General features: G+C 43.3%; 1 protein-coding gene across 4 annotated transcripts in view; it reads right to left on the minus strand.

Moving 5' to 3' along the window:
• Positions 1 to 20,613, minus strand: part of flt1 (fms related receptor tyrosine kinase 1) — a 58,861-nt gene extending 38,248 nt beyond the window's left edge. For 2 of the 4 annotated variants that reach the window (XM_088638839.1, XM_088638837.1), the window contains exons 1-8: positions 20,191 to 20,613; positions 11,433 to 11,529; positions 10,712 to 10,923; positions 7,339 to 7,463; positions 3,863 to 4,025; positions 3,620 to 3,756; positions 2,419 to 2,587; positions 894 to 1,011 (exon numbers count right to left, since the gene is read on the minus strand). In XM_088638839.1, coding sequence (XP_088494965.1) covers positions 894 to 1,011; positions 2,419 to 2,587; positions 3,620 to 3,756; positions 3,863 to 4,025; positions 7,339 to 7,463; positions 10,712 to 10,923; positions 11,433 to 11,529; positions 20,191 to 20,248 — 1,079 coding nt within the window. In that variant the 5' untranslated portion in view covers positions 20,249 to 20,613. Of the gene's footprint in view, positions 1 to 893; positions 1,012 to 2,418; positions 2,588 to 3,619; positions 3,757 to 3,862; positions 4,029 to 7,338; positions 7,464 to 10,711; positions 10,924 to 11,432; positions 11,530 to 20,190 lie in introns of all 4 variants that reach the window. The other 2 variants (XM_088638838.1, XM_088638836.1) reach the window with 1 other exon arrangement.
• Positions 20,614 to 27,179: the final 6,566 nt, after the last annotated feature.

The following is a 27,179-nucleotide window of genomic DNA, read 5'->3' on the forward strand; positions in this document are numbered from 1 at the left end:
TAATCCCTCTAACTTTCATTCATGCAGAAACATTGGATCCTCTCCTGAAATAAATTAATCCTGAGCTAAATTCAAAGCATAAAAAATAACTTTTCAGCCTTCTGAATATGTACAGAGGAACACATAGTGCTAAAGACTTGATGACTGATTTGATCTGCGTGGTAAATGAGATGAACTAGTTGGTACACCATGTTACCTCTCCTCATGTACTGTAAATGACCCTGAGCTGCTGCAATTATGTTTTTGAGTATTTTCGACCATGTCAATTAACCCTTGCTTAATGACAAGCTTGATTTATTGAGATGTATTAATAACAGTGGTTGTAATAGTAGAAAACACTAGTAGTTTTGGGGTAAATTGCCGATATTGATAAAAACATATATATTGTAACTTCTGATAGTATCTAAGACTTTTTCACCACACCCTAATAATACTATATTTTAGAACACGTAAAGGTTTATTCCATGCCGAGAAAAGAAGAAAAGAAACACAATGTTTTGGCTGTGGAGCCTTGCGTGAAGAAGGGTAATAATATATATTAGCCAATATCTGAGCACGGCCTGGGGGGGGGGGGATACATCAGCGTGGGTTAATTTCACACCGAAAAGTGGAAAAGAGTGTGGAAATAACCTTTTCTTGTTCCTATATATGAACAGGACATACTCCTTCTGCCTGGGGGTAATTCTTTTCCTTATTCACTCCAATGGAACTAAAAAAAGCCTCTTTCAAGTTAAAAAAATAACCCCTGTGGACTATCTGGGAATCTTCAGTATCTTGATGACTTTTTTCTTTCCCAAAAAGACAGCGGCTGAAGCGACTGCTCTCAGCGCTTGGTTCTCAGGCACCCCCGCCCACCAGCGTGGATCGCATGTTACAGTAAATGACTCCCGTACCATATAACTTCCGGAGATGGGAAGGCCCTAAGCTTGGATGAAAGCCGGTAGGACTTCTGGCCGGCTGTCACTTCCACCACGGGTCCGTGTCTGTGTTTCAGATTAATGAAAGGCTTTTCTGTGGAAAGAAAGGAAAAGTAGATCACTCTACTGGGTATAAATAGAACATGGGACCCAAGGATGGGAGTGAGCACATTTGCTTCAAGGAAGTACAAACAACAGTGACGCGAAAGCCTTTTTCCTTCAGAGGACACGTCCACAGGAGCAGATCTGCATGCCAAGCTTTGGCATCCTGTTCACAGCCTGCTGCCACTTCTCCTTATCAATGTAAAAGCTCACGGTGGCATGAAAGGGCATGGGCAGGACAAGGCACAGTGGGCAGCACAGTGAAGGCAGGGTAAAACCTTGGTTACGTCTTTGGAGGTGTGGTGAGGTATGATGCAGACTAGGGCTGTGCGTTCTGGATGTCCGTCCAGAAAAGCAGGATCACTGAAGCCATCATCTTGACAGATACGTTTCAGATGAAGGCAGATCGTGCTTTTAAGTCAATTATTTTGGAGCCACTGTGCCCACCATCTCCCAAGTGCTATAAATTAGCCAGAAGGTCACAACTGGCAACCCACTGAAGCTCAGCAGGCATGAGCCTGGCCAGTACCTGGATGGTAAGCTAAGGTTGCTGCAGGATGAGGTGTTAGTGGCACCAGTAGAGGGCGCTCACCCTGTGGTCTGTGCGGGTCCTAAAGCCCATAACCTGAGTCTTTGTGGGCATTAAAAATCCCAGGGTGTTTCTAGAAAAGAGTAGGGGTGATAACCCCAGTATCCTGGCCAAAATGTCCCCTTGGCCTTTACCAGTCATGGCCTCCTAATAATCCCCATCTCTGAACTGGCTTCATCACTCTGCTCTCCTCCCCACTGAGAGCTGGAGTGTGGGGAGTGTACTGGTGCATCATCCAGGTGGGGTTGCACACTGGTGCAGGTGGAGGGGATCCCCATCACCTGTAAAGCGCTTTGAGTGGAGTGTCCAGAAAAGGGCTACAGTATATAAGTGTAAGGATTATTATTTTTAAAAGTAACTTCTCAAAGCAACTTGTAGTAAGACAAAAAAAAGTTAAAAAGAGAGAAGATAACAAAATTAGCACATTTAAGAACAAGGATTAGAAGCAGAAGAAGTTGCCAGGGGCCAAGGTTTTGAGCCTGGATTGGAAGGCCTGTATGAGAATGAGTTCTGAGTTTGGCTTTACAGCAGGTAGAAGTAGCTGGGATTAAGCAAGTAAATTCTGGACCCCTAACTGACTGAACGGCAGTTCAAATCCGGAGTGGGATGTTGTTCTTGTGCCTGGAGAAACCAAATTTTATGCAGAGCATTTCAATACAGCTGCATAAATAGAAAAAAAATATAAGTAGCTTAGGATTCAATATCAACAGTTTTATATATGAATAATATAAGAGACTGACCGTTTCTGGAACCAAGCAGAAAGGCAGAAAGAATCACGGAGATGAAGAACATAAAAGAGGTCTTCCTCACCATAGACAACGAGGGTGGTGTTGGTCTGCCGGGACGAGGGGCCGCTCTGCACCTGGCACCTGTACAGGCCCCTGTCGGAGGAGCGCAGTGGGTCAATCACCAGCACGCTGTAGAAGACGTTGGCGCTCCCCTGAATCATCCGTTTAGTGATGGTGGCGGAGTTGTTGGCCTTGAGGAGTGAGAAGACAGGGGTGAATGTTGGCGCTTTGGTTTACAAGGGTTACAAACGGCAGCGCGGCCAATGTTCAGCTCTGCAGTCGGCTTTAAGAAAGAATTAACAGTAGGATGGAAATAAAAACCCTGAAGAAGCCATTATTCACAGCTGTGGTAAGGAAAGAATGTACAGGTACCACCCTTGTTTCCCGCCCAGTTGAAGACGTTAGAAGCTGAGGGAGAAAACAACTGGATGCATGGTAAAGGCATTCAGTTTCAAGAGAGTCATTCATCCTGATTCTAAAAGGACTAAGAACATGAATGTCACAAACAAGAAGAGGCCATCCAGCCTCTTTGATAATCAGTAGTTAATTGATCCGAGGATGCAGTTGTTTTTGGAAAGAAGCCTCAACAACATAGTTAGGTCCATAATCCTAAACCTCGTTGTGGAAAGGGGTGTCCCGAGATTTCAATTTGAAATGCACTACCATTTCTTGTGCGTCTTGTGGTGGATATTTCACTGGTGACTTGGAAATACAGAAGTTCACTGCAGTGACCGTCACTCTCGTTGAGAATTTTGAATACTTGTATCAGGACTAAGTAGTTTTCTCTGCTCAAGACTAAGTAGAGGTTTTAGTCCTTAGGACATTTTAAGCCATTCCTCCATCAAAAGCAGCCAATCAAAAGCAGCCTACTTGCAAACTATAACCATTATAATGATCTCAAACTGAAAGCTAAGAGGAGCTTGGTTTCTAGGACTTCTGTGCCTGAGTTCAGTTTCATTATGTGTTTTCAGATTTAAATATACTTCCACTTTCTCCACCTCTGATTCATGTTTCCCTGTTAAATGCAGTTTATTGGTAAACAATAAAGAAATTGTTTGTTTTGGTAACAACAATCCAGATGTTAAAAGGAAAGAGAGAGAACTGAAAATGTAATTAAACAGCAGGCTGGAATGATACAGGGAGTGCTCTGTTCTCCAGCAGGAGTGATACAGGGAGTGCTCTGCTCTCCAGCTGAAGTGATAAAGGCAGTGCTCTGTTCTCACCTTCCCAGGATAGCTCCAGGTGAACACTACCCTGGCGTTCCACTCTGCAGTGACAGTGCAGTTCAGAGCCAGCCTGTCTCCATGGAGCATCCTCAGAGGACTGGTGGCGTTCAGGTACACATCGATGATTTTATTCACTGCACAAAGAAACACATGCAGTACGTGTGAATATGAGCAGCACAAAACAAGCTTTTTTTTCATTCCCAGCACATTGCAAACTGTGACTCGTGGAATCATGCTCACCTTGCCTGTGTGTTAAATATTTGGTGCTGTACAGGACTCCATTCGCCACCGTCTCGCAGGAGAACAGCCCAATGTTCCTGTACGTAGGGGATGGAATAATGAAGCCCTGCTTGCTATTCCAGATTACACTTTTCCCATCAGGAACAAGCCTTTCTGCAGGAAACTGCTGAACGAGAGAGAGAGAAGAAAAGGATCCCTTCATCCAGCGATGCAGTTGACGTGTGTTTGGCAAATTCAGTGCGCGAGATGCAGAACACGCCTGCCTTATTTTGTTTCTGAGTTACTACGATTCGTGACGCATTTCCACAACAGATGCAAAGAGCTAATAGCTGGGATAACAGAGTCACAGGGATTTTTAACCCATGACCTGCTAGTTGTGGGTTCTTTCTCACTGTTGCATTCCTAAAAAGAGGATCATGCACTTGAGCTGTGATAAATGTATAACACGTTTAAATTGAATATGTGGACAATAATATGCACACTATGAGAACTAGTATGTAAATGCAGCACACAACAGCAGTGTGAATGGACTTGTTTCCTTCCATTGTTCACGTATTATCAATACAATTACAGAACTAGGTACTGTTCACTAATGCATACAGAAACTATACATTAAAGACATTCTATAGTCTACCTTTAAAGCTACAATCAACAGATTTTTTTTTTAAGTGGGGAAATAAAAAATGCAAGAAGCCAGAAGAAATAAGGCTTTGCTCAGAAGGGGCTTCACAGACTGACTACATCAATCACACTGCTAATGACAAGCCCTCCTGCTCTGGCCAGGGGTGTGAAGGAGACTGCACGGATGTGTGAAACGTGACTCGAGGCCATCTAGCGACATCCTGTTACTACAGGATACAGACTCGCTGACTCTGTTCTGTCCCGGCAGGGATCGGGGTCACAGTTTTGGAAAATGAACTTGTTTCGTTCACAACTAAAGTGAAAGCGCATTGCCTGTTGTACTTGTTTTTCAGGGATGTGAGCCCATTTAAGGATATAAGCTAAGTGCTAAGTCCTTCCAGGAAAAAGAAAAATTGTGTAAATATCTGAGAAGCCCCAGTAAAGAGTATATTTTTAGAATGCGCAAGTGCTCCATTCTCATTGAAGGGAAATGTCTGTATTAAAACCTACAGAAAAAAATTCTTAAAGATATCAAAACAGTTGTTTATTTTGGGAAAAAACTGAAGACATTTTCAGGGCCTTAATATTTTAAAAACCATTAAAACAGATGAATGATTATCAATGAGAGGAGACATTTGGCTAGGTAGTTAATAGCAAATCAATGAAAGGATGTCATCTAGTTGTGTCTCTAATGTTTATGATTTAGACTAGGGTTTAGACTTCAAGAACCATTGCTAAGTTGCTTGATCCACAGCCCCACAAGCCCTTAGCTAAGGACAAGCCTCTGTTTTAGTAGAAATCCCACATAATTTCCACTCATCCCTAAATCATAAGCAGCCAATCTAGAATAACCTTCTTGCAGATTATAGCCACTAGAGAGCTCTCAGTTGAGAGGAGTCTCGTCTCTAGGACTCCTGTGTCCGAGTCCTTGCTCACTCTGCCAGACCGTCAACTTGCTCTCATCTCTCACCAGAACAAGTTTCCTGTGTGCCCTCTGAGGATACTCAGAGTGTCTCATCAAGGAAGGAAAACTGAAACAATTGCCGAAAGTTCTTTAAGAAGAGCGCAATACAATATCGTTCAATTATACCCTTGTGGAAAACATCTTTCAGCAGGTATCCTCTCCACTCTCTCCTGCTTTCAGGATACGACAGCAACCAGTCACAAAACGTACCCCAGAAAGCAATGACATCAAAAAGCAGACAAAATAAACCTTCAAAGGCCAATGTAGATACGGACGAAGCTCTGGCTTGCAGTTTTGTATGCCAATGTAAAGTTTTCAATCAATTTTGACTGAAGGTTTTCAGGAATGGTCCTTGATACTCAACACGGTTTCTCCAAATCCTAGAGGATATCATTTTGAAAGCAGTCTACTGTGTTTATTCAGATCTTACACAATCCACATGACCCGTTTATCTAATCCCAGCTGGAGGGAGTGTCCTCCCACTTTATTCCTAAGGAATTCACGGACATGGGGTCACATACACCACACAGCCTCTACTGTTCCTGCAAGCCATCGGCTCTGTTCTGACCATTCCTGTCTGATGCTGCTGAAACGAGACACAGGAGTGTGGTGCAGTGGTCAGGGCTCTGGACTTGTGACTGGAAGGTTGTGGGTTCAAATCCCAGGGGAGAGATGTCTGTTGTACCCCTGAGCAAGGTACTTCATCTGAATTACTTCAGTAAAATATCCTGCTATATAAATACATGGCAGTCATAAGTTGCTCTAGATGAAATGAGCAGCCAAATAAAAAATAAAATGAGCAGTAGTGTGGATTAATGGAAAAGGGTTATGCAGCTTCCATTTTAAATGTTAAAAACCCAGTGCTGCCTTTACCTAAACGTTCCACAGTAACATTAGTGAGTGAAGTTTTGATTTTACCCACGCTCCGCATCCAATGCCAGCTCACAGTTTATCTGAGTCGCACGGCACTCACGGATATATCTGCAAAATCAATTATGGAAATCAAGGCGATTCCCTGCCCCTTCCAGGCGGCAGCTGGAGGGTACTTCAAGCCCAGGGAAAAAGGAAAGTAAGGCTTCCTGTCTCCGGTGGTCTTTCCCATGCGGCAGAGATGAGCGCGCCCGGAGAGAGAGAGGAGGACGTGAGAAGGCGGAGTGATGAGACCTTGGGGTTCTCAGTGCCTGGTCGGCTCGCAGGCACAGGGGGATTTTCTTGCTTAGTGAAGGGGAAGAGAGAAATGCCACCGCATTTTCACAGCAAGCGGCGCTGGCCTCCTTCCGCACTGGCTAACAGAGAGAAACGACCTACCTGGATGGCCAAGGCCGCGCCACAGCGGAGAAACCGAGCCTCATGTGCCGTCTCTGGCTGCTCTATTTTAAAGGCTTAGCGTCCAGTCACTATGTGGGGGACAGCGCTTTATTTTTCTGTAGACGTATTCTCACAGGGCTTCTGCCGGATCTCTATAAAGTCCCTTTTGTTTGGATTGTGCTAAAAATAACCGCACGCCTCAGACAATTCGGTCCTGAGTCTTCACATATGGTTTTCCTCTAATCCGTCAGATGTTTTTCAAGAAGTATCAAAGAAAAACTAATCAGGGCAAAGATAAGAGCTAATTTTCTTTGTTTTGTTTAGGAAGTATCATTGACTGCCTGAGTCATGGCGGATTAACTGGAAATACCAGGGCATAGAAGGCCCACCACACTTGTAGAGTCTCTCCAGACCTCCACTGTTCATCAGCTTGATCAGAAGTATCTTGATCAGTCGCACTGCTGTGCGACTGCTGTCAGACACAGCACACAAGAGGAGGTGAGGACATGTGCTGCTGTACGCATCGCATCCAGACAGCAATCGGACACGGGACACAGGCCAGTGAAGGCCTTCAATCACCCACCTTGTTCAGGGAGACGGTGATGTCTGGAGCAGTCACTCGGCAGGGAATGATCAGCCCACTGCCCTCTGTCATGTAGACAACCTCTGGGTTCTCACTGTGCAGCTCCACAAAGGGCCTGGAGCTATCTGCGAGAGACACACCCAGGTAACTACCCGGACAGCGCCGCAGAATATTTCATTCATGGGTAAAACAGAAAAAGAGCTACAGGCTCCCATCCAAAGCAGCCAAACAGTGCGTAAAAACATTTGAGTTGCATATCCTCACTCACAACACAGTCTCATTTCACAGTTCAGAGTTCGGCATGTAAAAACATTTGAAACATCAGCCAAACGGTCAACCAGCTTACAGTTTAGAAAAGTCAACTGCGAGGGCACTTTGCAGCCTGTTAGAGCCCGTTTTTGAAACGTCGTTCCCGGCGCACCATGGCTGAGCTGAGGGCTTCACCGCGCTCGCAGTCACAGCCCCTCTCTCTGCCTCTCCGAGTGGGAGCTGTTCCACAGAGGATCAGTGCTGAAACTGGCAGTGTGGGACAGGGCGACACCTCCCTGGAGCTCCCAGGCTGCAGGGGGGGAAGCCAGGCCCCTCGAGCAGAGCCATTACTGCCACCTTCTCTCCAGTAATGCTGGTGTGATTATTTGTATGACACTAAAAAACGGCCTGTTTAATGTGGTGTCACTTAAGGTCATTCATAATGTTTAATTTGTAGGCCAGATACATTTTGGGTTGCTAAATCTCAAAAAGAATTTGGTGTTCTTTACAATTCTATATAGTTGGTACTATCAAATTTTATTTTAAAATAGCATTGTAGTTTCCTTGAAGGCACTTATATAGTGCAGCCATTAGTAAGAACAGAAGTTATTAAAGAAGTAGTGAAAGACCAGCACTCAGTACGTCCAGTGCACTGGCTTACAAACAGTCATTTCCCCCAGGGCTCCAGTCCCAGCTGTGCTGTGAAAACAGCTCAAGGGCTTGCTTTCTTTTTCTCTGCCATTTTGTGATATGCCCTGTGCCATTTAAGGTATTGGGTGTTGTTCATCCATTGTTCGTTGGAGCAACGGGAGAAGAAAAAGAAAAAAAAAATTCAACAAAAGTACCCCAAGGACTATTTAATCCCATATTTCCTTTTACATGCTGATTCCAAAGAGCAGCTAAAAATGAACTGGCGCACAGTCTCAGCAGTCGATGCTGAGCAGCAGTGAGAGGACCAGAAGAAGCAACGAGCGGGCCCGGACTCCCTCATGCGCCTCACAGAGCCCCAGGCCAGCTGAGAGGAGCGCAGCCGCTTCCTGACGGCGGAGCAGGGGAGCATCAGCTGGCCTGAGGAGGAGCTGCCGAGGAGCCGTGTCGGCAGACAGAGCCCCGCTTGAGCTCGGTGCGCCCAGAGAGCTCCTCCCCGCTCCCTGCCAGTTCCCCCAGCCTCAGGAAACGGGCAGCCAGCGCTGATAAGAAGGCTGTCTTGGGAAAAGTGCTGCTGGGCATTCCTGTGGGTTATTTTTTGATCACCTCTCAGAATCACCTATTTTTGTCCCGGAGCGAGCCCAAGCGTACGGGTCTAACGCAGCTGTGCCAGTTTTCCCGGGATTTTTGTCTCACTCTGTGGGACAGCACAGTCCTGTGGCAATTTCCTACTGAAGCTCTTTCCATTCTAAGCTGTGTTTTGAAGTGCAAAAGTCGCTTATTAGCTTCATGGATGAGAAGTAAATGAGGTTGATAACTTATAAGAGTGATTGACAAAGAGTCAGATCTGATAGCTGCATGCGATGGACTGCCTAGCACAGCACCACAGTTGCTGCTCGTGTGTACTTTACCTTGAGGTGCTGTGTACACGGTCTGGAGGATTCTGACCTAATATTGCTAAAGGAAAAGCTTGGTTTCTTCTCAGTTAGACCAAGCATGTATAAATAAAGCTGCTATAATAGCAGAAAACACTATGGCATTGAGTAAACTGTTGGTGCTTGTAACAAAGTTTAAATAGTAACTCTTGATGGTCTTTAAGATGTCTAATACTTGTACAACAGTCTCATCAAAAGCGTTAACCATGTGTATATACACAGCAGTGCCTACACAGATACCTAGCTTTTACTTTCGCTTTTACATATCAACCAACAGACAAAGGCTGCCAAAGCATGTGCATATACTATTTAATAAAGGTGTGTTATATATATGAAGATGTTGCAAACAAACACTCTTAACAAAGATGAGTACTGTGAAACAGCACTCCATTAGCTTTGAAAGACATGAAGGGATTTAGAGTCCAGGATTTCAGGTGTCTTTTGGAAAACTTAAGCACGTTAAGAAGCCCCAGATTAACATCTGTCACACTGAAAAGGGGAGCCAGACCTGCTGGAACCTGCGGGCCAAGTAGAGCCAGGCACTAGAGTAGGAAAGGGCTGGTTCCCTGGTCCTGATGGAGCTCACCCCGGAGCTGGGCGAGACCATGTGCGACTGCAGGAAACACCATGAGGGCTCGACGGCAGCGATTCCCAAGGTCAGAGGAACGTAATGATGAAGATTTAATATGGATTCTTGTTGTAGTGTCATCATTGTGTTTCTTGCCTGCTGGGTCTTGCCCGCTGCATATGTATGAAGCACTTAAACGTCTTAGGCAGTGCTGTATGTTGGAACAGACTTCTGTCTGACAACATTCCTAACGCCTTATGTTCTGGGATCTGTGTCAAAAGAGTGAGAGCAATGCCCCAAGACCAGAGAAAGTGAAGGGAAGATCTTTTCAGCTTTGCAGTTTTGTTCACTGTTGCATCGGACATTAAGGAATAGTTCAAGTCTGTAGGCATCAGAGACGTATTGTGACGTAAGGGATGCCACAATGCAGGAAAATACTACTTTTAATTCAGGGAAACCCAGTGGAAGGAAGACATTCCAACAGACTGCAGGACTACCACACTGTAGCCTGATCTCCTCAGGTCCCAGAAGCTCAGCAAGGCTGAGCCTGGTCAGACAAAGATGGGAGACCTCCAGCGAAAAAAAACAGGTTGCTGCTGTAAGAGGTGTTGGTGGACCAGAATTTCTGAATTCAAGCTCCAGTATGGTGTCCAGTAAAACTGTGCTAGAGGTGTTGCCAGTTGGACAAGATGTTACACTGAGGTCCTCCCCACTTGGTTGTGAAAGATCCCAAAACACTTTCCTAAAGCGTAGGGTTATTAATCCCATCATCCTGCCTAATGGCCACCCTGAGCCTATGCCATGTGCCATTGTCACATTGGTGTTAGATAGGTGTTCCTCTTCTGCAGGGGATGGAGCACTTTGGGGACTTTTATTAATAAATTAGCATGGGTTTATTTACAGTAGCTCAGTACTCTCTCACCTGTATTTAACACACACACATATATATATATATTTTAACACAGCCCCTTACCTTTGATGTAAACATACACAGTTGCCTGTCTTTTCCTCTTCCGCGAGTACTTGCAGCTATAGGAGCCAGTGCTCTGAGCTTGGGCTGCGACGAGGGTTAAGGTGCTGCAGTAGAGCTCTTTGCCTCTTCCACAGCGATTCCCTGTGATATTCAGCTTCTGTCTGCCCACAGTCACTCGCTCCGGATACGCCCAGGAGAGCTCCAACCTGCCCCTGCAGGGAACAGACAGGGGACACAGCAGATTACCCAGAGTAACCGAACAAGTCGCCCAGACAGATGTCAAGCACACTGGACAATTTCCCACAATGCACTTCTTGTTCGCCTGTGCTCCATGGGTGCATGTGAGTCCCTGGCCTGCTTGTCAGTGTTACTTATAAGTATTTTATATTTGCTCTTCACTAGAAAGATAAGCAGCCTTCTTCCTAGTTATTCATTTTCATGTGGCCTCTTTCTTCTAGACGGCCGAGATCATTCCCACTGAAACTGTAAGAGTCACAGGTGTCTCCGCAGTCTGTGAGAGCATCTGCCAGGCACACAAATCCACTCAGGGAGCAGTAGAAACAGCTGACTGCATTAGCAGTAACTGTTTACCATTGTTTAGCATTAACTGCTCCCCAAATGCTGATAAAAAACAATCCTACGCAGGACTATGGGCAATTTTTTCATTCCTAAATTAAATCCTCCTTTAAATACAAATAATCACAGAAGCTGTTGTACTTACTTGCACTGCAGCTGCAGAGTCTGGTTGGCCTCAATGACAAGCTGTCTACCAAGGACACTCAGCACAGGCGAACTTAGCCTTCCTTTGGATCTCGGGACTGGAAGAAGATGGAAGGGATTGTCAACAATTGCTATACGTTAACTATAAAGGGATGTAGCAAACAGAAAAAACACATTATAACATATGGCAGCCCAGTACTCTTCAATATGCTCCTGGGGTGACCTGGATTGAACATTTGACTAGGGCATTTCAATTCCTTGCTTTAGCTGTTGGGCTTAGTGAACAGTGCGGACCACATTCCACACTGGCTTTGGTTTCAGAAGTTTGTCAGACAGTGGTTAACCTGAGGTTCTTGTCTAAACACCAGATAAGTCCTGAAGTGCCTTTAGATTGACAGCTTGGACACCAGCTTCACATTTTCCACAGGAGGAAAGATCAACATTTGACCAGCTGTCGATCACAAAACACTGCTAGGGGTCTTTTACGGGATTCGAGCCTCAAGCTGTGTTTACTGACATAACTGGTCTTCTCTGCTATCCGACGCTTGTCGAACCCATGCTAATCCCTGAGCTGACACATGTCATTTGCTATCACAACACCTTTCACATAATTCTCTAGGTTTGTACAAGCTGGTGGGACAGGTTATCAAAGAAGGCTTAAATGACCAGTTTTGAACGATTAGAATCGTGCAGCAGAAAATGGTTTCTATTACTAGACCTCCTGGGTCATTTTAATCAAACAAACATCGGCGTTTATTCTGCACAGTCAGAAGACTATGAAAGCCATGAGCTGCTAGCTTGCTATGGAGCAGCAGTGGAGCTTGTGATGATGGTTATTTGTAAGCAACCTGGCTGCTGCTCTCAGATAATGTGGCAACACCTACAGAGTATGTTTAAGGGTCCAGATTGCAAAGGAGCAAGCAAAGCTGTTAACAGTGTCTGATTTTCCAGAGAAAAGCAAGAAACATGTGCAGATACATGTGCCACTGACTGCAGATGTCTGGTACTGCCATATACAACCAATACAAAATCACTGCTGATTGCAGTACAGGATTACTATTGTATAATACATTGCAATTGATTATCTTCTAATCATACGATGCATAACTGTAAGTACACTTTGCTGCTCTTTAAACTCATGTGTTTTTATAAAGTGGTGTTATATCCAAACTGCAACACAGGACTGGGACAATATTAGGCAGACTGATATGCTGTCTGTTATCTGTGAAAATATTTTTTTAACATTAGAACATAACTGTTTGTGATAAAAGTACTGTAACAGGCCTGACCTTAGTTGTGTCTGGGAAAACCTGGAGATCATCTTAATCACAATGTTGCTCTTTTTCATGAATTCATGAACACCAGCTTTCTGAAAGATTGGAGGCTGTCCCCTAGGTGGTTTGTGATAAAAAATGACAAGCGCCTATGCTCTAATAATTGATAAGCCTGAGAGTCTACATGCCATTTCTTTTCAGAGCTTATCCAAATACTCTAAGTTCAAAAGCATACATTTCAAAACACTTCCTCACTAGTACTTCTAAAAACTAAAAATGAGGATTTCAGCTGTGCTAGTCAATGAAACATCATTCAAACGGCAGAGGTCAAGTCCGCACTGAAAAATAAAACGAACGAGTGAAATACCAGTGATTTGGCTGCAGAGGTGGGTAAAGAAGAGAAGGAGAGGGCAGGAATGAAAGAGAGAGAGGCAGAGAGGGAGGCTAGACTGTCTCGCTCAAGGCGGAACACATCTTTTCCTGTTCCTTTGCAGTTTGAACAGGTGCGGCAGGAAGAAACTTTAAAAGCTAGCAAGACATGGTGGCCCCCCCGCCACTACAGGCAACTGTTACCAGCTGTGATCTCTCCCTGTTGGCGAACTCCACCCAACACCCATGTGCTTGCGATCACACCATGGCAAGGGCCTTTGTCAGGGAGAGGCTGGCCAGCTGGAAAGGTGAAGGAGGTACCTGCTCCACCTCCCGAGCGATAGAACGGGCCCCATCAAGCAGGTACCACCCAGGCTGTTCCGTGGTCCGATCCGAAATGGATAACTGAAAACAGTGGCCCAAAGACACAGGAGGGCCTGAGGGGGGGAGTGCATTAAGATTTTCACAAAGGGTAGCAGGAGTCTGGAGCAAACTACTATGCTGAACCGCTGCAGCTGAACTACCAAAGACCTCTCCAAAAAGAGATTTTCAGGTCCACAACCAACCCTTAAAAACCAGTGACACACGGCGTCTCGCTGTCTGAAACTTTCTCATGTCCTCATATGCTGCTGCAAGAGGCAAGACTTTAAACTCCAGCTGCACGTGAAAGAATGAGGGTCTGAACATTTCTAGAAGAGCACAGGGTTCCTCAGGGATTCACAGAGTAACGTGACTATAACACAGAAATCATGAAAAGAGGAAATTGTTTAGTGGCCTGACATTGGACAATGCACTTCTAAGAAAAATGATTCACCATGATGCCGCTGGTAATTACAGAATTATTTTTACCCAAAATATGTAGTGTGTAAAAACTTAATGTCACTCAGTTGTGCCTTTATTGGTTATTTATAGAACTGTTTATGTACTGAGTGGTTGTTAGGCTCTCGGGAATTTCTAACCTAGTGTGAACGTGCAGCTTGCTGTCCTTCTCTTTCGGTTGAGAAACCCACTGAGAACATAAACATTTAGCTGGATTTGTTGGCAGGCAATTTGAGTTTAGAGAGCTCCTTTCTTCAGTCTCTCACAAAAAAGAAACTGTGGCATCTAGCTGGCACTTGTCACTCTTTAATATTGTTTAAAGGCACAACATGAATCACAGCCATCAGTTAAATACCATACAAGAGCATTACAGGAGATAATTGTTTTCATCGAATGTTTATTGGTGATAATGTTATTTCTTTATATAGAAATACATATAACGGATGCAAATGACCCCCCCGATAAATTCATACTTATACAGAACACAAAGAAGCTCTGCTTAAAAGATCTTCATTGTACAATCTGGAGAGACAGTTTAGTGGTCAGAAAAGATGGATCTCCAGAAAATCCATGAACTTTCATACAATAAAAATGATCTAAGCTTCACTATTTTTTAACAGCCTTGCTGTGCTTGGCCTACCAAATCAGCAGCGTTCTGATTTCTGTGTAAGGCTGACTTCACCACGTACCACACCACATTCACAAGGACAATATGTATTCAACAGCCAGTTCATGAGCAAAGGCAAAATCTTAAAACAAATAAATAGCTTCAAGCAAGTGTACTAAGAACAATAATGTAGTTCTTCCTGTTGTTGTTAGGTGGTCTGGGTGTTCCTTAATGCTTTTAGAACTTTTAGAAAAGTTTGCACTGTTTTTGCAAAGCAATCCTTAGGATTGCATGTGTTGCTACAAACCAAGCTCCATCTCTAGCAGCGTAACCATTACAACCTTGTAAATTTCTGGATGAACAGCATTTGAACCAGACGCCTTTCCAAAATGCAATTTATTCACTCTTTAGCTTTTACATTTTCTTTTTTGTCTTCATTGACCACTTCTAAGATAAAAAATATGCTTGAAATAAGATGCACATTTTTGTTCCTGTTCAGCCATTTTCTTAGGAATTGTGAGACAGCTAGACTTCCTAAAAACAGTACCCCAGACATTCCTCAGAGGAAAAATGATTGAAATTGTTTTTCTGTGAAACCAAATAATGAACAGTCTCTTTTAGGAAGGATGTGTACAGCACAGTTAATGCTTTAAATCTGGTTTGATGTCATTTCAGGCTTATTTTATTTTCTCAGCAGTACAATGAATCAATTATTTTCACAGAATAGCTAGTATTTTTGTTTGTAATGCAAGAAATCAAGTTAAATTTTTAATTTGCAAACCACCTGAACACTATATAAAATGTATTTTTTTTGTTATCTCGTATCTGAAATGACTTTAGTTTGCATAAAAATTCCATTACTAAAAATCATCGTCATCCCTCCCTGTAATTCGAAGTGTTCTTCTGGGGTAGCCCATGTAACAGGTTCTCAGAAAACCGTCCCTTCCGAACAAAAAGTTCCTGGGGAGATGACGGAGCACACGATAATGACATTTAATAGATTACTCTGTCCAGACCTGACAGCAGAATGATTGGTCTGCTATCTAATCAATGGAAGACTAAATCATTCTTTCGTCCACTCTTTCAACCTTGTTTTCTTACAACTGCAGGCCCAGTCCTGCTCCCCAGAGCCTAAGAAAACACTGCAGAAAGCATCCATTTTTCTCCACACAGAAAGATAACCTCTCACAACATTCCATAACAGAAACCTCACCTAATGGGATCCTGGAGGGATGACATGGCAGGAATATCTCTTTCCCAGACACCTCTGGAAAACTGCGCTGTATTATGCCCCCAGTTTATAATTATTATTTTTATTCACTCTGGAGGAATTATGACTGGTATCGCGGATATTTTTTTTTCTCCAGGAAAAAAAAACCTTGCGTAAACATTTCTTTCAGAATAACTTGGTAATCCCCCTTGTTGTAGATGTGCAGCCGTTGTTCAGATGGTGCAGCTCCACTAAAAGGAAGTTTCTTTCACCTTAAGTGGATGAAGGTCAATGTGACATGTTTTTATAACTGGAGTTGTGTCTGGCTTTCAGGAAAGAACGATAGTGGCAGCGATAAGACCACCTATTAAAGCAAACCCTCTCCTAATTCCTTGCAGAGCCTCATCACCGGCACAGAAACTCCTACTTGACAGAGCGAGTCTTCTGCCTCCTCACAGCATGTAGCTGATGTGCTTTTTCGGGGATCCTTTCAAAACAGTCCATTCCGTTTCACAACAGAGATGTGAACCTTTTTACAAAAGAGGCCTCTGGCAAAGAATGACAAAGGCAGACAATAGCAACTGCATCCAGAGGTAATCACACACCCCAAAAAGACAACAATCGGATAAAAATAGCCTCACATCAAAGCAATCGTACTTATTGTGATATAGACCTACAGGTGTTATGCAATCTTTTTATTGCATTTATGTAACTAATACACTGCCTTCTGATTTTTATGCTAATAAAGTGCAACTATCAGTAAAATAAAGAAATTGCATGAATTACCGAATTTCAAGCTAACGAGAAATGAAAGCTAACACTGAATATTGTCACTGGCAGCGACTGCTGTATTTTTCCATATAGGGGCTTCCAAACCTGCTCCTGGAGTACAAGTGTGCCTGCAAGCTTGAACCCAGCTCGGCTCTTAATGAGCTACAACAGCAAATTACTGGCCTAACTGTGCCAGAGCAAAGAAGGGTTTCTCCAAGGTGCTCTAGTGCACATGCTGGGACTCCAGAACCCGGACAGGATAGTCGAGACCTGGCTGTTCATACCGACCAGACGGGTCACGTGTGTTCAAAGAAATAATTGTGTGACTCCACCCCAAAAGTTGGAAAACAGCTTAGAATTTTTCACTCTAGTGAAGGAAATGACACTGAAGCTCTATGTTTAGCTTTCGGTTTAACAGTCCATAGAACAGTGTTGCGTTTCCCCCGACAATAAAAAAAATGGACACGTTCGCAACTGAAAACGCTTAAGGTCTAGTTAATATTCCATTCACAGGCCTCTGAGGACAAGTGCCCAGCAGGACAGCCAACGGGAAGACACCCCTACTGTCAGCATGTACAAGGGAATCAGAGTTCCTCCGTGGCTGGTGGAGACATCAGACCATTCAGCCAGTATGGGCGTTATGACAGGCTTAGTGCCTTGATGAGCTTCTTCATTCATGCTGTCAGTCAAGCAGTGGTCAAACTGCACAGTGACCTGCACCTGACTGAGCCCCATTCACAGTGCGCAAGGGGCAACAGCTTCAGCCCCGCGAGCAGCAGTGCGGCGTGTTACATCGCAAATGTAAATGCGAGCACGCCGGAATGCGTTTATCACGAGTGGGAACACCCTTCGACACTGCTTTACCACGGCAGCGAGGCATGATGTCCCCGTGTTGCTTTCTCATACGGTTTCCAAGTTTGGTAGTTTGTTTTCTTACCGTGTTACGGACGGATAACCACCTGCTCAGCGGGTACGGTACGTTTAAGTGGCCACTGTACGGCCCGAGTCTGTGACGCTGTGTTCTGCAGGCCAGGACTTGTGAGAAAGACATGCATGCCCTTCCAGGAGATAAAACACGACAAAGCAAGGCCGTTCAGAGGATATCGCTGCGGTTCATTCAGAATAGTCACACTGAAATAATCGGAGTTCGAAAGTACTGTACATTTGGTCCTACGCAGTACGTATTCCTATAAAAATAAAACACCCCCATAAAATTGGAAAAAAAATTTTTTAAGGCCGGCTGGCTTTCTGATTAACCCAGTCCGCTCGGTGCCGCATCGCTTTGGAGCAGAACGGTCGCCAGTGCCTGATCACTCACGCACAGAAAGCCCTGACCTTCTCGAACCCGCACACCAGGCTGATCAATCACACCGCTGAATACTGCGGGCCGCATAGATTTCAAGCCTCATTAGTCTTCCCTCCCGGCTGTTCGCCATTCTTCTCGAAACCGAACAGGTGGAAAGGCATTTTCACGAATCGCGGTGAGCGGCTTGAATTTTGGGAGGAGAGGGCAAAAGGGTGGGAAGCGGTTTGTTGTTTTTTTATATATTTTTCCCTTCAGTTTAGGTTTATCTGTATTGCGTGGAACTTGGCGTCCTGCTGGCCGAACCCCTGAGGTATAAAGTGCGGTACGTTGGTGAGCTTTTGGTCTGGGTTTCGAGCAGTAAGGTTATCACTGTGCCGCAATGTAAAGGGAAAAGACTCCTGTGATGCTAGCCATAGGGCACAGATCCTAAAGAAGACCCAAGACCGCTTGTTGAACGGGAGAGTGGGTCTGTTTTAATTTTATTTATTTTTTCTGCTCTGAACTTTAAGCTGAATATCATTTGAATGACCAACACACTCTTCGGTTGCTCTCGCAATAAATGAAATCACACTTTCAGTGATCTGAAGATCGACAGAGAGGGCAAAATGTCTCCACCGGATTGAAAGGCTATGAACGGACGTTGGAGCAACGCATCAGCGATGCTGTACAACCGGCGTACATTTTTACCACATGAATTTACAGTATCTCCGGAATTTACACAGAAAAAGCCAGTTGCTGGTGTTTCTCAGCATCTCCCACGCAGAAGAGGTCCAGCCAACCCTTAAAATCCCACAGAGCACACCCACTGTGAAGTGATAATCACATCAGAACGCGTGAGGAAAAAATACACTTTTTATGTAATTCGTTTACTTAACATCTTCACGACCTTTGAGTTTTGTTTTTCTGCTTCGGATATTTTTCAACCATTGTGTTGAACGTTCTTCAACTGACGCGTGTTCGTTTTAAGCTCGTTGTTTGTTAACACACAGATTGTATCGAAAGCACATATTTGCGTTCATCTAGGTATAAAATACAAGACTTAAAATACTACTTATGGAAAATGTTTTATTGAGAACCTATCGAAAAGATGCGTCGGTGTTCAATTTGAACACAATAACGGTTTGTGTTAAAATCTGTCAATTTTTCAATGCTTTCTACGTTTTCCTTATCAATGACCACGGAATTAACAAGACTATTTTAATACATTTTTTCCCATTTCATTTTCATTTTTTTCCCATCGCTTATTAAGCTTTACAAATAAGCAGCAAGTTAAAATTATGTTTTCGGTCAACCATATAATAACATTCAGCGGGTGTCAATAATTAATGTAATTTTCTTCGAATCTATTTAAACGAATTCAACGAACAACTTTAAGACGACTTGGCTATATACGCTGTATTTCAACAAGGAGAAGAAGCAGCAGGCAAAATGTTTCTGTTCCCAAACATCATTTGTCGGTAGCAAACAATGTACTGGTGAGTACAGAATCGAAGAACCTGCTCATGAGTCAACTACGTATTTACTAGCAAGTCAACACTGACAAGGACTAACTAACACAGCACGTACTGTATCATTCGGTGTTACTCCAGTTCACTCCTGCGTGCCTGTTTTAGTAATATGTGTTGATTAGTCCGAGTTCCTGTAAATTGGAAAGTTTCCTTCTAGTGGTCATGACCTTTTGTAATTTGCATTAGCCCTTCCATTCAACTAATTTATCAGGCAAAGGAAACGCCGCCCTTCTCTGATTTAACCAGAGCCGAAAACAAGGATGGTTAAAAATCCCTGTTATCTGAGCTCTTCAGCGCGGGGCGGCCGGATTAACTGTGATGGTTGCGCACCTGCGGACGTGATCTGTAAAGTCCGTATATCAGAATTGTCTGCCTCACTGAAATGGCAACTCCAGACCTTGATGTTCACTGGTATATCATTAAAAGAATCGCGGACAGCTTTAATTTTTCACCTTAGTATAATCTTCTTTAAAAAATCGTGAGTTAAATCGTAACTGATGTAATATGTATTATTCGATTCATTTTAGAATTACACTTTGTTAAAATATAACAATTATTATTTTAAAAAAAATCAGTGTAGTTCCTGTAGTATTTGTCTGTGTAGTACCCAGCCCAGGTCGGTGATGATGATGATACACTTCGCTTTCTTGTGTGTTTTAAAGGAAAACAGAAATTAAAAGCCGTAGAAAACGACAACCCAAACTCAATTCAATATTTCTGCTCAAAACGAAATGTATTTGCTTAATGAAGAGCTGCTTAAAACGATTTTTTTTAGTAGGTTGTTTCAAACGAACTGAGCGCTGCCTGCATGGATCTTTATTAAACGACGAGAAATTGGTTTCTGTCTAACTTGCACTACTTACACACAGCAAGTTTGTAATAAATCAAAACTCACCCTTTGATAGTGCGCTTCCAGAGAGTCCGCAAAGTACTATCAACACAAGATACATCATCGCGTTTCTTGAATGCCTTTCCTTTCGGCAAAGAAGGTTCGGAGAGCACAATTCCCTTTTTTACAGCTGCCCCTGTGACGGTCCAGAGTTAACAACGCGATGGATTAGCACACTGACATCCCGGCGTTCAGAGAGCAAGAAACGGGAATTACAGCAGGATTCCTAGCTTGAGTCCTGAGTGTGATGGTGAGCATCCAGTCCGAGCGCGCCTCGCTTAAAGGGGCTTCAGTCATCCCTTTCCCACTCCCCTCGGGGTTGAGATTTATAACTTTTTCTCCGTCCCCACCACTTCACAACCACGCTTCCGTGACGTGAGATGAGCGGCAACACCCACCGGCCCGTTTCCCGCAGTCCCCCCTCTTCCAGGCGACGCGCTGACCTGCGGGTCTCTCTCGCCACGCCGAGGAGGGTGCCACTTCCAGGGCGGCTCCGGGCGCAGAGCGGGCCAGATAACTGGCACGACCCCCCCGCTTCTAGACCCCACTCGCACTCACGCCCACGCACGCGCGAGAGAGCCCCAACGGGTTTAGCTTCTGGGGGCTCGAAAACCTGGACCCTCGTGTGAAGCGCCGCAGCTGGCAGTGTGCGTGTTTCGGGCCGTGCCTCGCCGCGTGTGCTTATTACATGTCGTGGTGGCCTTGCGCGGGTGGCGATGAAGCCGAGCAGTTCTGGCCTCCAGCTGCGCCCGAAAACCCTGTGTCACCTCTAAACCGCTGCTTTTGCGTTCGTTTCTGTCTTAGACGCCTCTTAAGACAGTCTCTTAAAAGCCGACTAAAGGAAATTTAGCAGGAACAGAGAAGTCTGCCCTTGTGTGTCCACGGAGTGAGGCGCTGGACGGGACATGAAGGGAGAGGAATTGAATTTCGATACTGCTGCAGCGTTTGGTTTGAGACAGGCATCCACAGAGCAGTCAGGCGGCACACAGGCCCAAGCACATCCACTGATCCTAATCTGCCACACCAGTGGACACATGTCTGTGGGCTGAAGACCTTGTGCACAGCACTGGTCATCTCTCACCACCAGATCCTCCGAGCCCCTGTGCATCTATTTTAAGAAACTGCATAGCATCAGTTATCGGGAATGTCTCTGTGGGATGCCTATGATTGTCAGTGGGACGTGATTCATTATGGGAACTGCTGTCCAAAATCAAATAAGGAGTGTATTTGTGGTTTACAAGAGTATTTGCATTCATTTACTTCAGGCTGGTGTAATTCCCAGAAAAAAAGTACCGTCATTTCTCTGACATATTTTGTTCTTTTAAAATTTAATATTAAAACAGGTTTATGGCAATTGGTTTCCAGTGTCTATTTTCAGTCATTAATCCCCAGCAAGTTAATGAAGCTTTCAGTTAAAATCAAATCAAATTGCAGGTGAGAAACGTGTCTGAACTCAAGGTGAACAAAGGATGAAGATCATTCTAATTCCATCATTGGATTTTAACATTGAAAAGGACGCTAACTGGAATAACTGCAATAAAGCTCATGGAATATATCTGTTGTATGTAACTTTGCATTGTAAACTGTTCACTCTTTAATTGCTGACTAATTTTGACACATAATATGTTCCTGTCTTGACTTTTCAATCGACCACATCTGTGGAGATAAATGCCAAAGGCACATACATTTTAAAAATGTGTAAATATTTGAAATTATATTAAATAATTTAACATTTGAGCAGAAATTATTACATTTAAAGTACTATTTATATATCTGACACCAACTCGGATTTCTTTGATATCTATCTGCAGTATGTATTGTGACCTACAAAGACAGCAGGAACATACTGTAGACTATACATATCACATGGGTGCTTCTGAGCCACAGGAAGCTATGAATGGGATCTGGGTGTTTATGTAGATTCTTTTATGTCCTCATCAAGACAATGTGGGGAAGCAATAAAATAAGCAAACAAAATGCTTTTGGATTTGTAAACTAGAAGTGTGAATTTATGTTCAAGCTATACAGAACACAAAGAAGGTCTCAGTTGAAACAGTGTGCTTAGTTTAATATCAAATTATATTATAGTCATAGAAACAGTTAAAAGAAGAGGAACAAAAAATATTCCTGGTCACTGGGGACTATCATAAATAGACAGGTTAAAGGAGGTTGTTTTCAGCCTAAACATAATATATTTTAAGAGGAAAATTGACCAACCATATAGAATACCAAAGGGTAAGTCAGGTTCACCCTTGGAGAACATTTCACATTCAGTAGTAGGAAACTAAAGAGGAATTAATTTAGGATGGAGAACATAAACCCCTTTTTTACACAAGAGGTGACTGGAACAGTCTTCTCACACAGGTGTTTGAAGCCCAAACTCTGGGCGCTTATAAAAACTGACTGGACAATTTGAGATTAGCTACTAAACGACTAAATTAGCGAGATCAAAGAGCGTTTGTTACCTTTAATACCCTTTTTATTAACTTGCCAATATGCTGGGAAACTTATTGAACATTCAACAAGACGTCAGGTAAATGGAAAAATGGATCAGAGACAGGTACTGTACACATTGAAAATGCAATACCTGTGCAGTGCAGCGTGTCTGAAATCGACGTATCCCAGTTCCATCTCATTCATCTCATTTTTAAAATGACATCTGACAGAATGACGGGAGTACTCCAATATTCCTTTTTCAGCACCTATGGTCTTTGCATTTTTACAGCTGCTTATTAAAGACGGGTGGTCTCATTTTGCCTTGATTCAAAAACATTGACAGTTAGCTTGCTGGGTCCTTATTTTTGATGGCTTGAGGTATTTTCAGTTAAGACACAGAACCTTGTGCTGTTGGGATACAGAGAATTTTAAATGATATTAAGTACTGGGAAAGAGAGCAATCTGTGGTCTCAGCTCGTAAACTTGCTTAGGTGATATAGAGAGTGGAGCCGTGGGTTTTGGTTTTTGTTTTGGCCCATAGCCAACAAATGGTGTCATGCGATAGTCCTGTTATCCGCTAAGTCGAATTCTCATGTAGTTGTATCCTACACTTCCTGAGGTTACAGACAAGGTCAAACACCAGGTCCCAGAAGAGCATTCAAAGCAATTTTGGGAATTAAGGTTCTTATGCTAAGGACCAACAATTCATGATGTTTTCTCATATTACTTCTTCAATAGATCAATTAAGAAGAAATGTATTATAGTCAATTGATTCACGGATACCTTCATAAATATCACTGCTTTGATCCCAACAATAAAAACTGAGTGATCTCTTAGAATGCCAGTGAAGGATTTCCATAAGCGCGGCTCGTATGTTATTGATTCATATTGGGATAGTGATTTTTATTGAGAAAAAATGAAGCCTGTTAAAAAGATTCAGAGTTTGGAGAGTGGGGGGGGGGGGTTGTCATTCACCTTCCAGTTTTGAAGGACGGCAGTTCATTCACACTAAACTTTGTGGCTCCCAACAGGGAAACGCTTCTTCCTGTATTATACACAATTTGATGCCAAGGAGACTAAAGTTGCTCCATTGTGTTTCTAACAATGATATCCTGGGGACAGGTGCCCAAGAGTGCTTTTAATAGCAAGGTGCTGTGATTGGGTAAACAGTCTGTTTTGACTAGCGACACGTACAGCATTAATCCCTGTTTAACACAGCTGGACAGAAATCTGTCTATGGTAATGCAGGTTTTTGTGTACAAACTTAATACAGTAAATCAATTTTATTAAACTGAAGAATACTACAATTGCGTAGCTCAGGGAAGACCCAAACGTTCTGATGGTCTGAGGACCTTCCATGACCAATAAAAACGGAATGCCTGAAGAGCTGTTCCATCCATCTCTGCATTTATGCTTGAGTAATTGAAACGTATGTGCAGCAGGTTACAGGTTAAGACAAAAAGCCATCCAGTCAATGAAGATTGGCTCTTGGTCTAATGAACTCATGTGCTCAAGCATCTTATTTGTACTAAACAAATTAAAACATCCCTTCCTCTGCCCATCAGACTTTATTAAACCAGTACTTGATGGGGGAGGTGAGCCAGAAAACTAGGAGTTCTAAATTGGATTGATTATTAAAGCTTAATATTGGCTAATTATCAAAACATTTTTTTTGTCAAACACGAATCTAGGAACAGTTAAAAATGAGAAGATGTAATCTGGGTAATCCGGTTCATTTTGCTTCTATTAAAAAATCCAAGAATCTCCTCCAGCCTTTTCTTGTAGGAAGCCAGAGTGTCAGCTTCTTCTCTGAACAGGCGAGTTTGTTTCATACTGCCACTGCCCGTTGTGTAAAAAATGCCTCTAGGTCTCAGAAACACACATTCCCTTAGTATCAATTTGTGTTTTCTTTCTGGATTGTGTTTCACTGTTGATTCTGAATAAATCCAGCGGGCTAACTTTCTCAATGTCTTTGAGGGTTTAGAATAATTGAGTTAGGTCCCTCAGGAGTCTTCTCCAGTTCATGACTATATTTAGTTGTTTTAGTCTGTCACTCCAAGACATTCCTTTAAAACCATGGAATGTCTTACTGCTCTTCTCTGGAATGATTCCAGAGCACCAATATCTTCAATCTTTTTTAGTAATGTGATGACTAAATTTGCAAAAATGATCTTTTTCACAGACAGCTTCTTTTACAGTGGCTCAGTGTTTACAATATCTATAACCTACTCTATGTTTCTGCTACCTGTAAGCAACACTTTGCATTTTTATACATCTTCCAGGTGTTTACCCAGTATTTAGTTTAAGTATTTTGGAATTTCCTTAGCAATATCTACAGTGTTTTCTGACCCACCTAGTTTACTAACTACAGCAGAATCTAGATCACTGATCTAAAATTTGAGCAGTGGTCCCAGCACAGATCCCTGTGGTACTCCACTAATTAGATTACCTCCAATGTGAGTATTCATCCCTTATCTGTACTGTTTTCTATCCATTAATCAGTTCTTAATCCAAAGGCGCACATTACCTTGAACATTTTCTGCCTGCAGTTAAGAATCAATCTTTTTATGAGAAAACATCAAAAGCTTTTGTTTGAACATACCATATCACATGCAGTTTTTTATAACTGTTCCTGGTGATTCAAATAATTCACTTTCAAATACTTGCAATTTGTAAACCCATTTCCTAAAATCCTTTTGCCATATGGGAGATTTTGAAGTTTATTTCCTATTATTACGTATTACCATGACCTTACATGTAGAAGATGCACTGGTCTATAATTACTTGTCACCCTTTGTATGAATGAGCTCTCTATAGCATTCTATAGCAGAACCAAAAGGTTTGTTTGCCAAGTGTACAAATATTTATAGGATTCACAGCACCTTTTTCTTTACTTTGCAATTCCACGAAAAGGTGTTGCAATTATTGATTGGGCTTCCAAGCATCCTGTTTTTCTGATGAAGTTGAAACTGGAACAGACATTGCAGTAGTGAAGCGAGTTTGTGAGTAGGGCTGGAGTGAATGTGTACATACACAAGGCAGATATTGGCTTCCCATTATGGAAGATACATCTGCAGATCTGTATGCAGTAGAAACTCATGTAGGAGCATGGAGCAGTTCATGAGAGTCTTGTACCATGTATAATCTCATTCATCCTGGAGTTTGTTGCAGGGTGTATTGATTTGCCAAGCAATGTTTTTTTTTTTAAAAAAAGCAACAAACAAAAGCACCGTTTACCTCTTTGATTCCTAGTCCACTGCGGGTTTCAAAGCCTTGCTGCAGTTATTTGTTTTGTGAGCAAAGTCTGCTCTAAGCCTTGCAGGCCGGGGATCCATCAGTCAGATCGTTGACCCGCCTATTAACTCGCGCTGCCCGGGTCACACCTCGGGGCTCCGAGCTTGTTTTGAAACCGCGCCGTGGTGTCATCCAGAGGAGGGAGAGCTGCAGGGCCCTTTTCCAGAATCCGTCCCATTTGTCATGCAGTTGTATCCCCTTTGCACAATAAGTAGTTCCTTTGTCCCTGATTGTCAAAGGAAAAGAATCATCATTCATCAAGGTCTAATGGGGATGAGGATGGGATCAATGAGGCTTTCCTGGCTGGAGATTCCTTGCGCCTCCTTTTCCTGTTCCTCCTCTGGCTGGGCGCTGGGGATTTCGAGCCCCGGGGCTTTGCCGCGGCTGCGTGTTGATCCGTCTCTCAAGCGAAGACGCGCAGTGCGCGTCGCTCCAAAAAAGACAACGCGGAGAAAAATACTTGTTTTGTTTGAAAGGCAGGAGTGGGCCCGGGTGACTATTAGCGGGGATAATGATCAGGATGGGAATGATTAATTGATCCTGTATTTGATGCTGGGAGACACGACACCTTTTATCGGCCTGGGCGGAACAAGCGTTCATACAGGGGCTTTCCTCCTCGCTAGGACGATTCTCACAGTGCAATACAACACTGCCATCTAGCGTTCAGCATCCTGTTATCAGCTTTCTGCCCAGGAATACAAGAATAAGACAAATGACATTAGGCTCACACTTCAGAGAATTCAAACCCCAAATAATTCCAGGAAAATGTAGCACCACAGATAAGGACTGTATGCAAATCAGGTTTCCAAGTAGTGGTGATCAACCAAACGATCGCTGCAGGAAGGGTGATTTATGTGTGCACAGCACCTTGCTGCTACGGGCCCCGCAGTTCTTAAAGGTTCCCTAATCCACGACCGGAAAGAGCAGGAGCTCAGCGGGGCCGAACAACCGCAGGTCTCGGAGGTCAGGGCGGCCGCAGAGAAACGAAGAGAAGACGGCTGAAGAAAGCGATTTGATTCTTTCAAGTCCTAACAGGTAGCGATTAGAAAGAATAGTTGTTGTTGTTGTTGTTGTTGTTGTTGTTTTTTATCCTGCCAGACTTGAGTAATAGGACAGATGGAGTTCAGGGATATTGTACTTGTAATGTTTAATTCGTATTTTGCTTGCTCTTAAAAAAAACAACTGGACCTGAATTTAAATTTTAACAATTGGGTGGTGTCTTCCAGGTCCATCTGCTTCAGTTCATGCTAAAGGAGTACAGCATT

This window comes from Lepisosteus platostomus, chromosome 7 (assembly GCF_059453375.1).
Source record: "Lepisosteus platostomus isolate fLepPlt1 chromosome 7, fLepPlt1.hap1, whole genome shotgun sequence".
Lineage (NCBI taxonomy): Eukaryota > Metazoa > Chordata > Actinopteri > Semionotiformes > Lepisosteidae > Lepisosteus > Lepisosteus platostomus.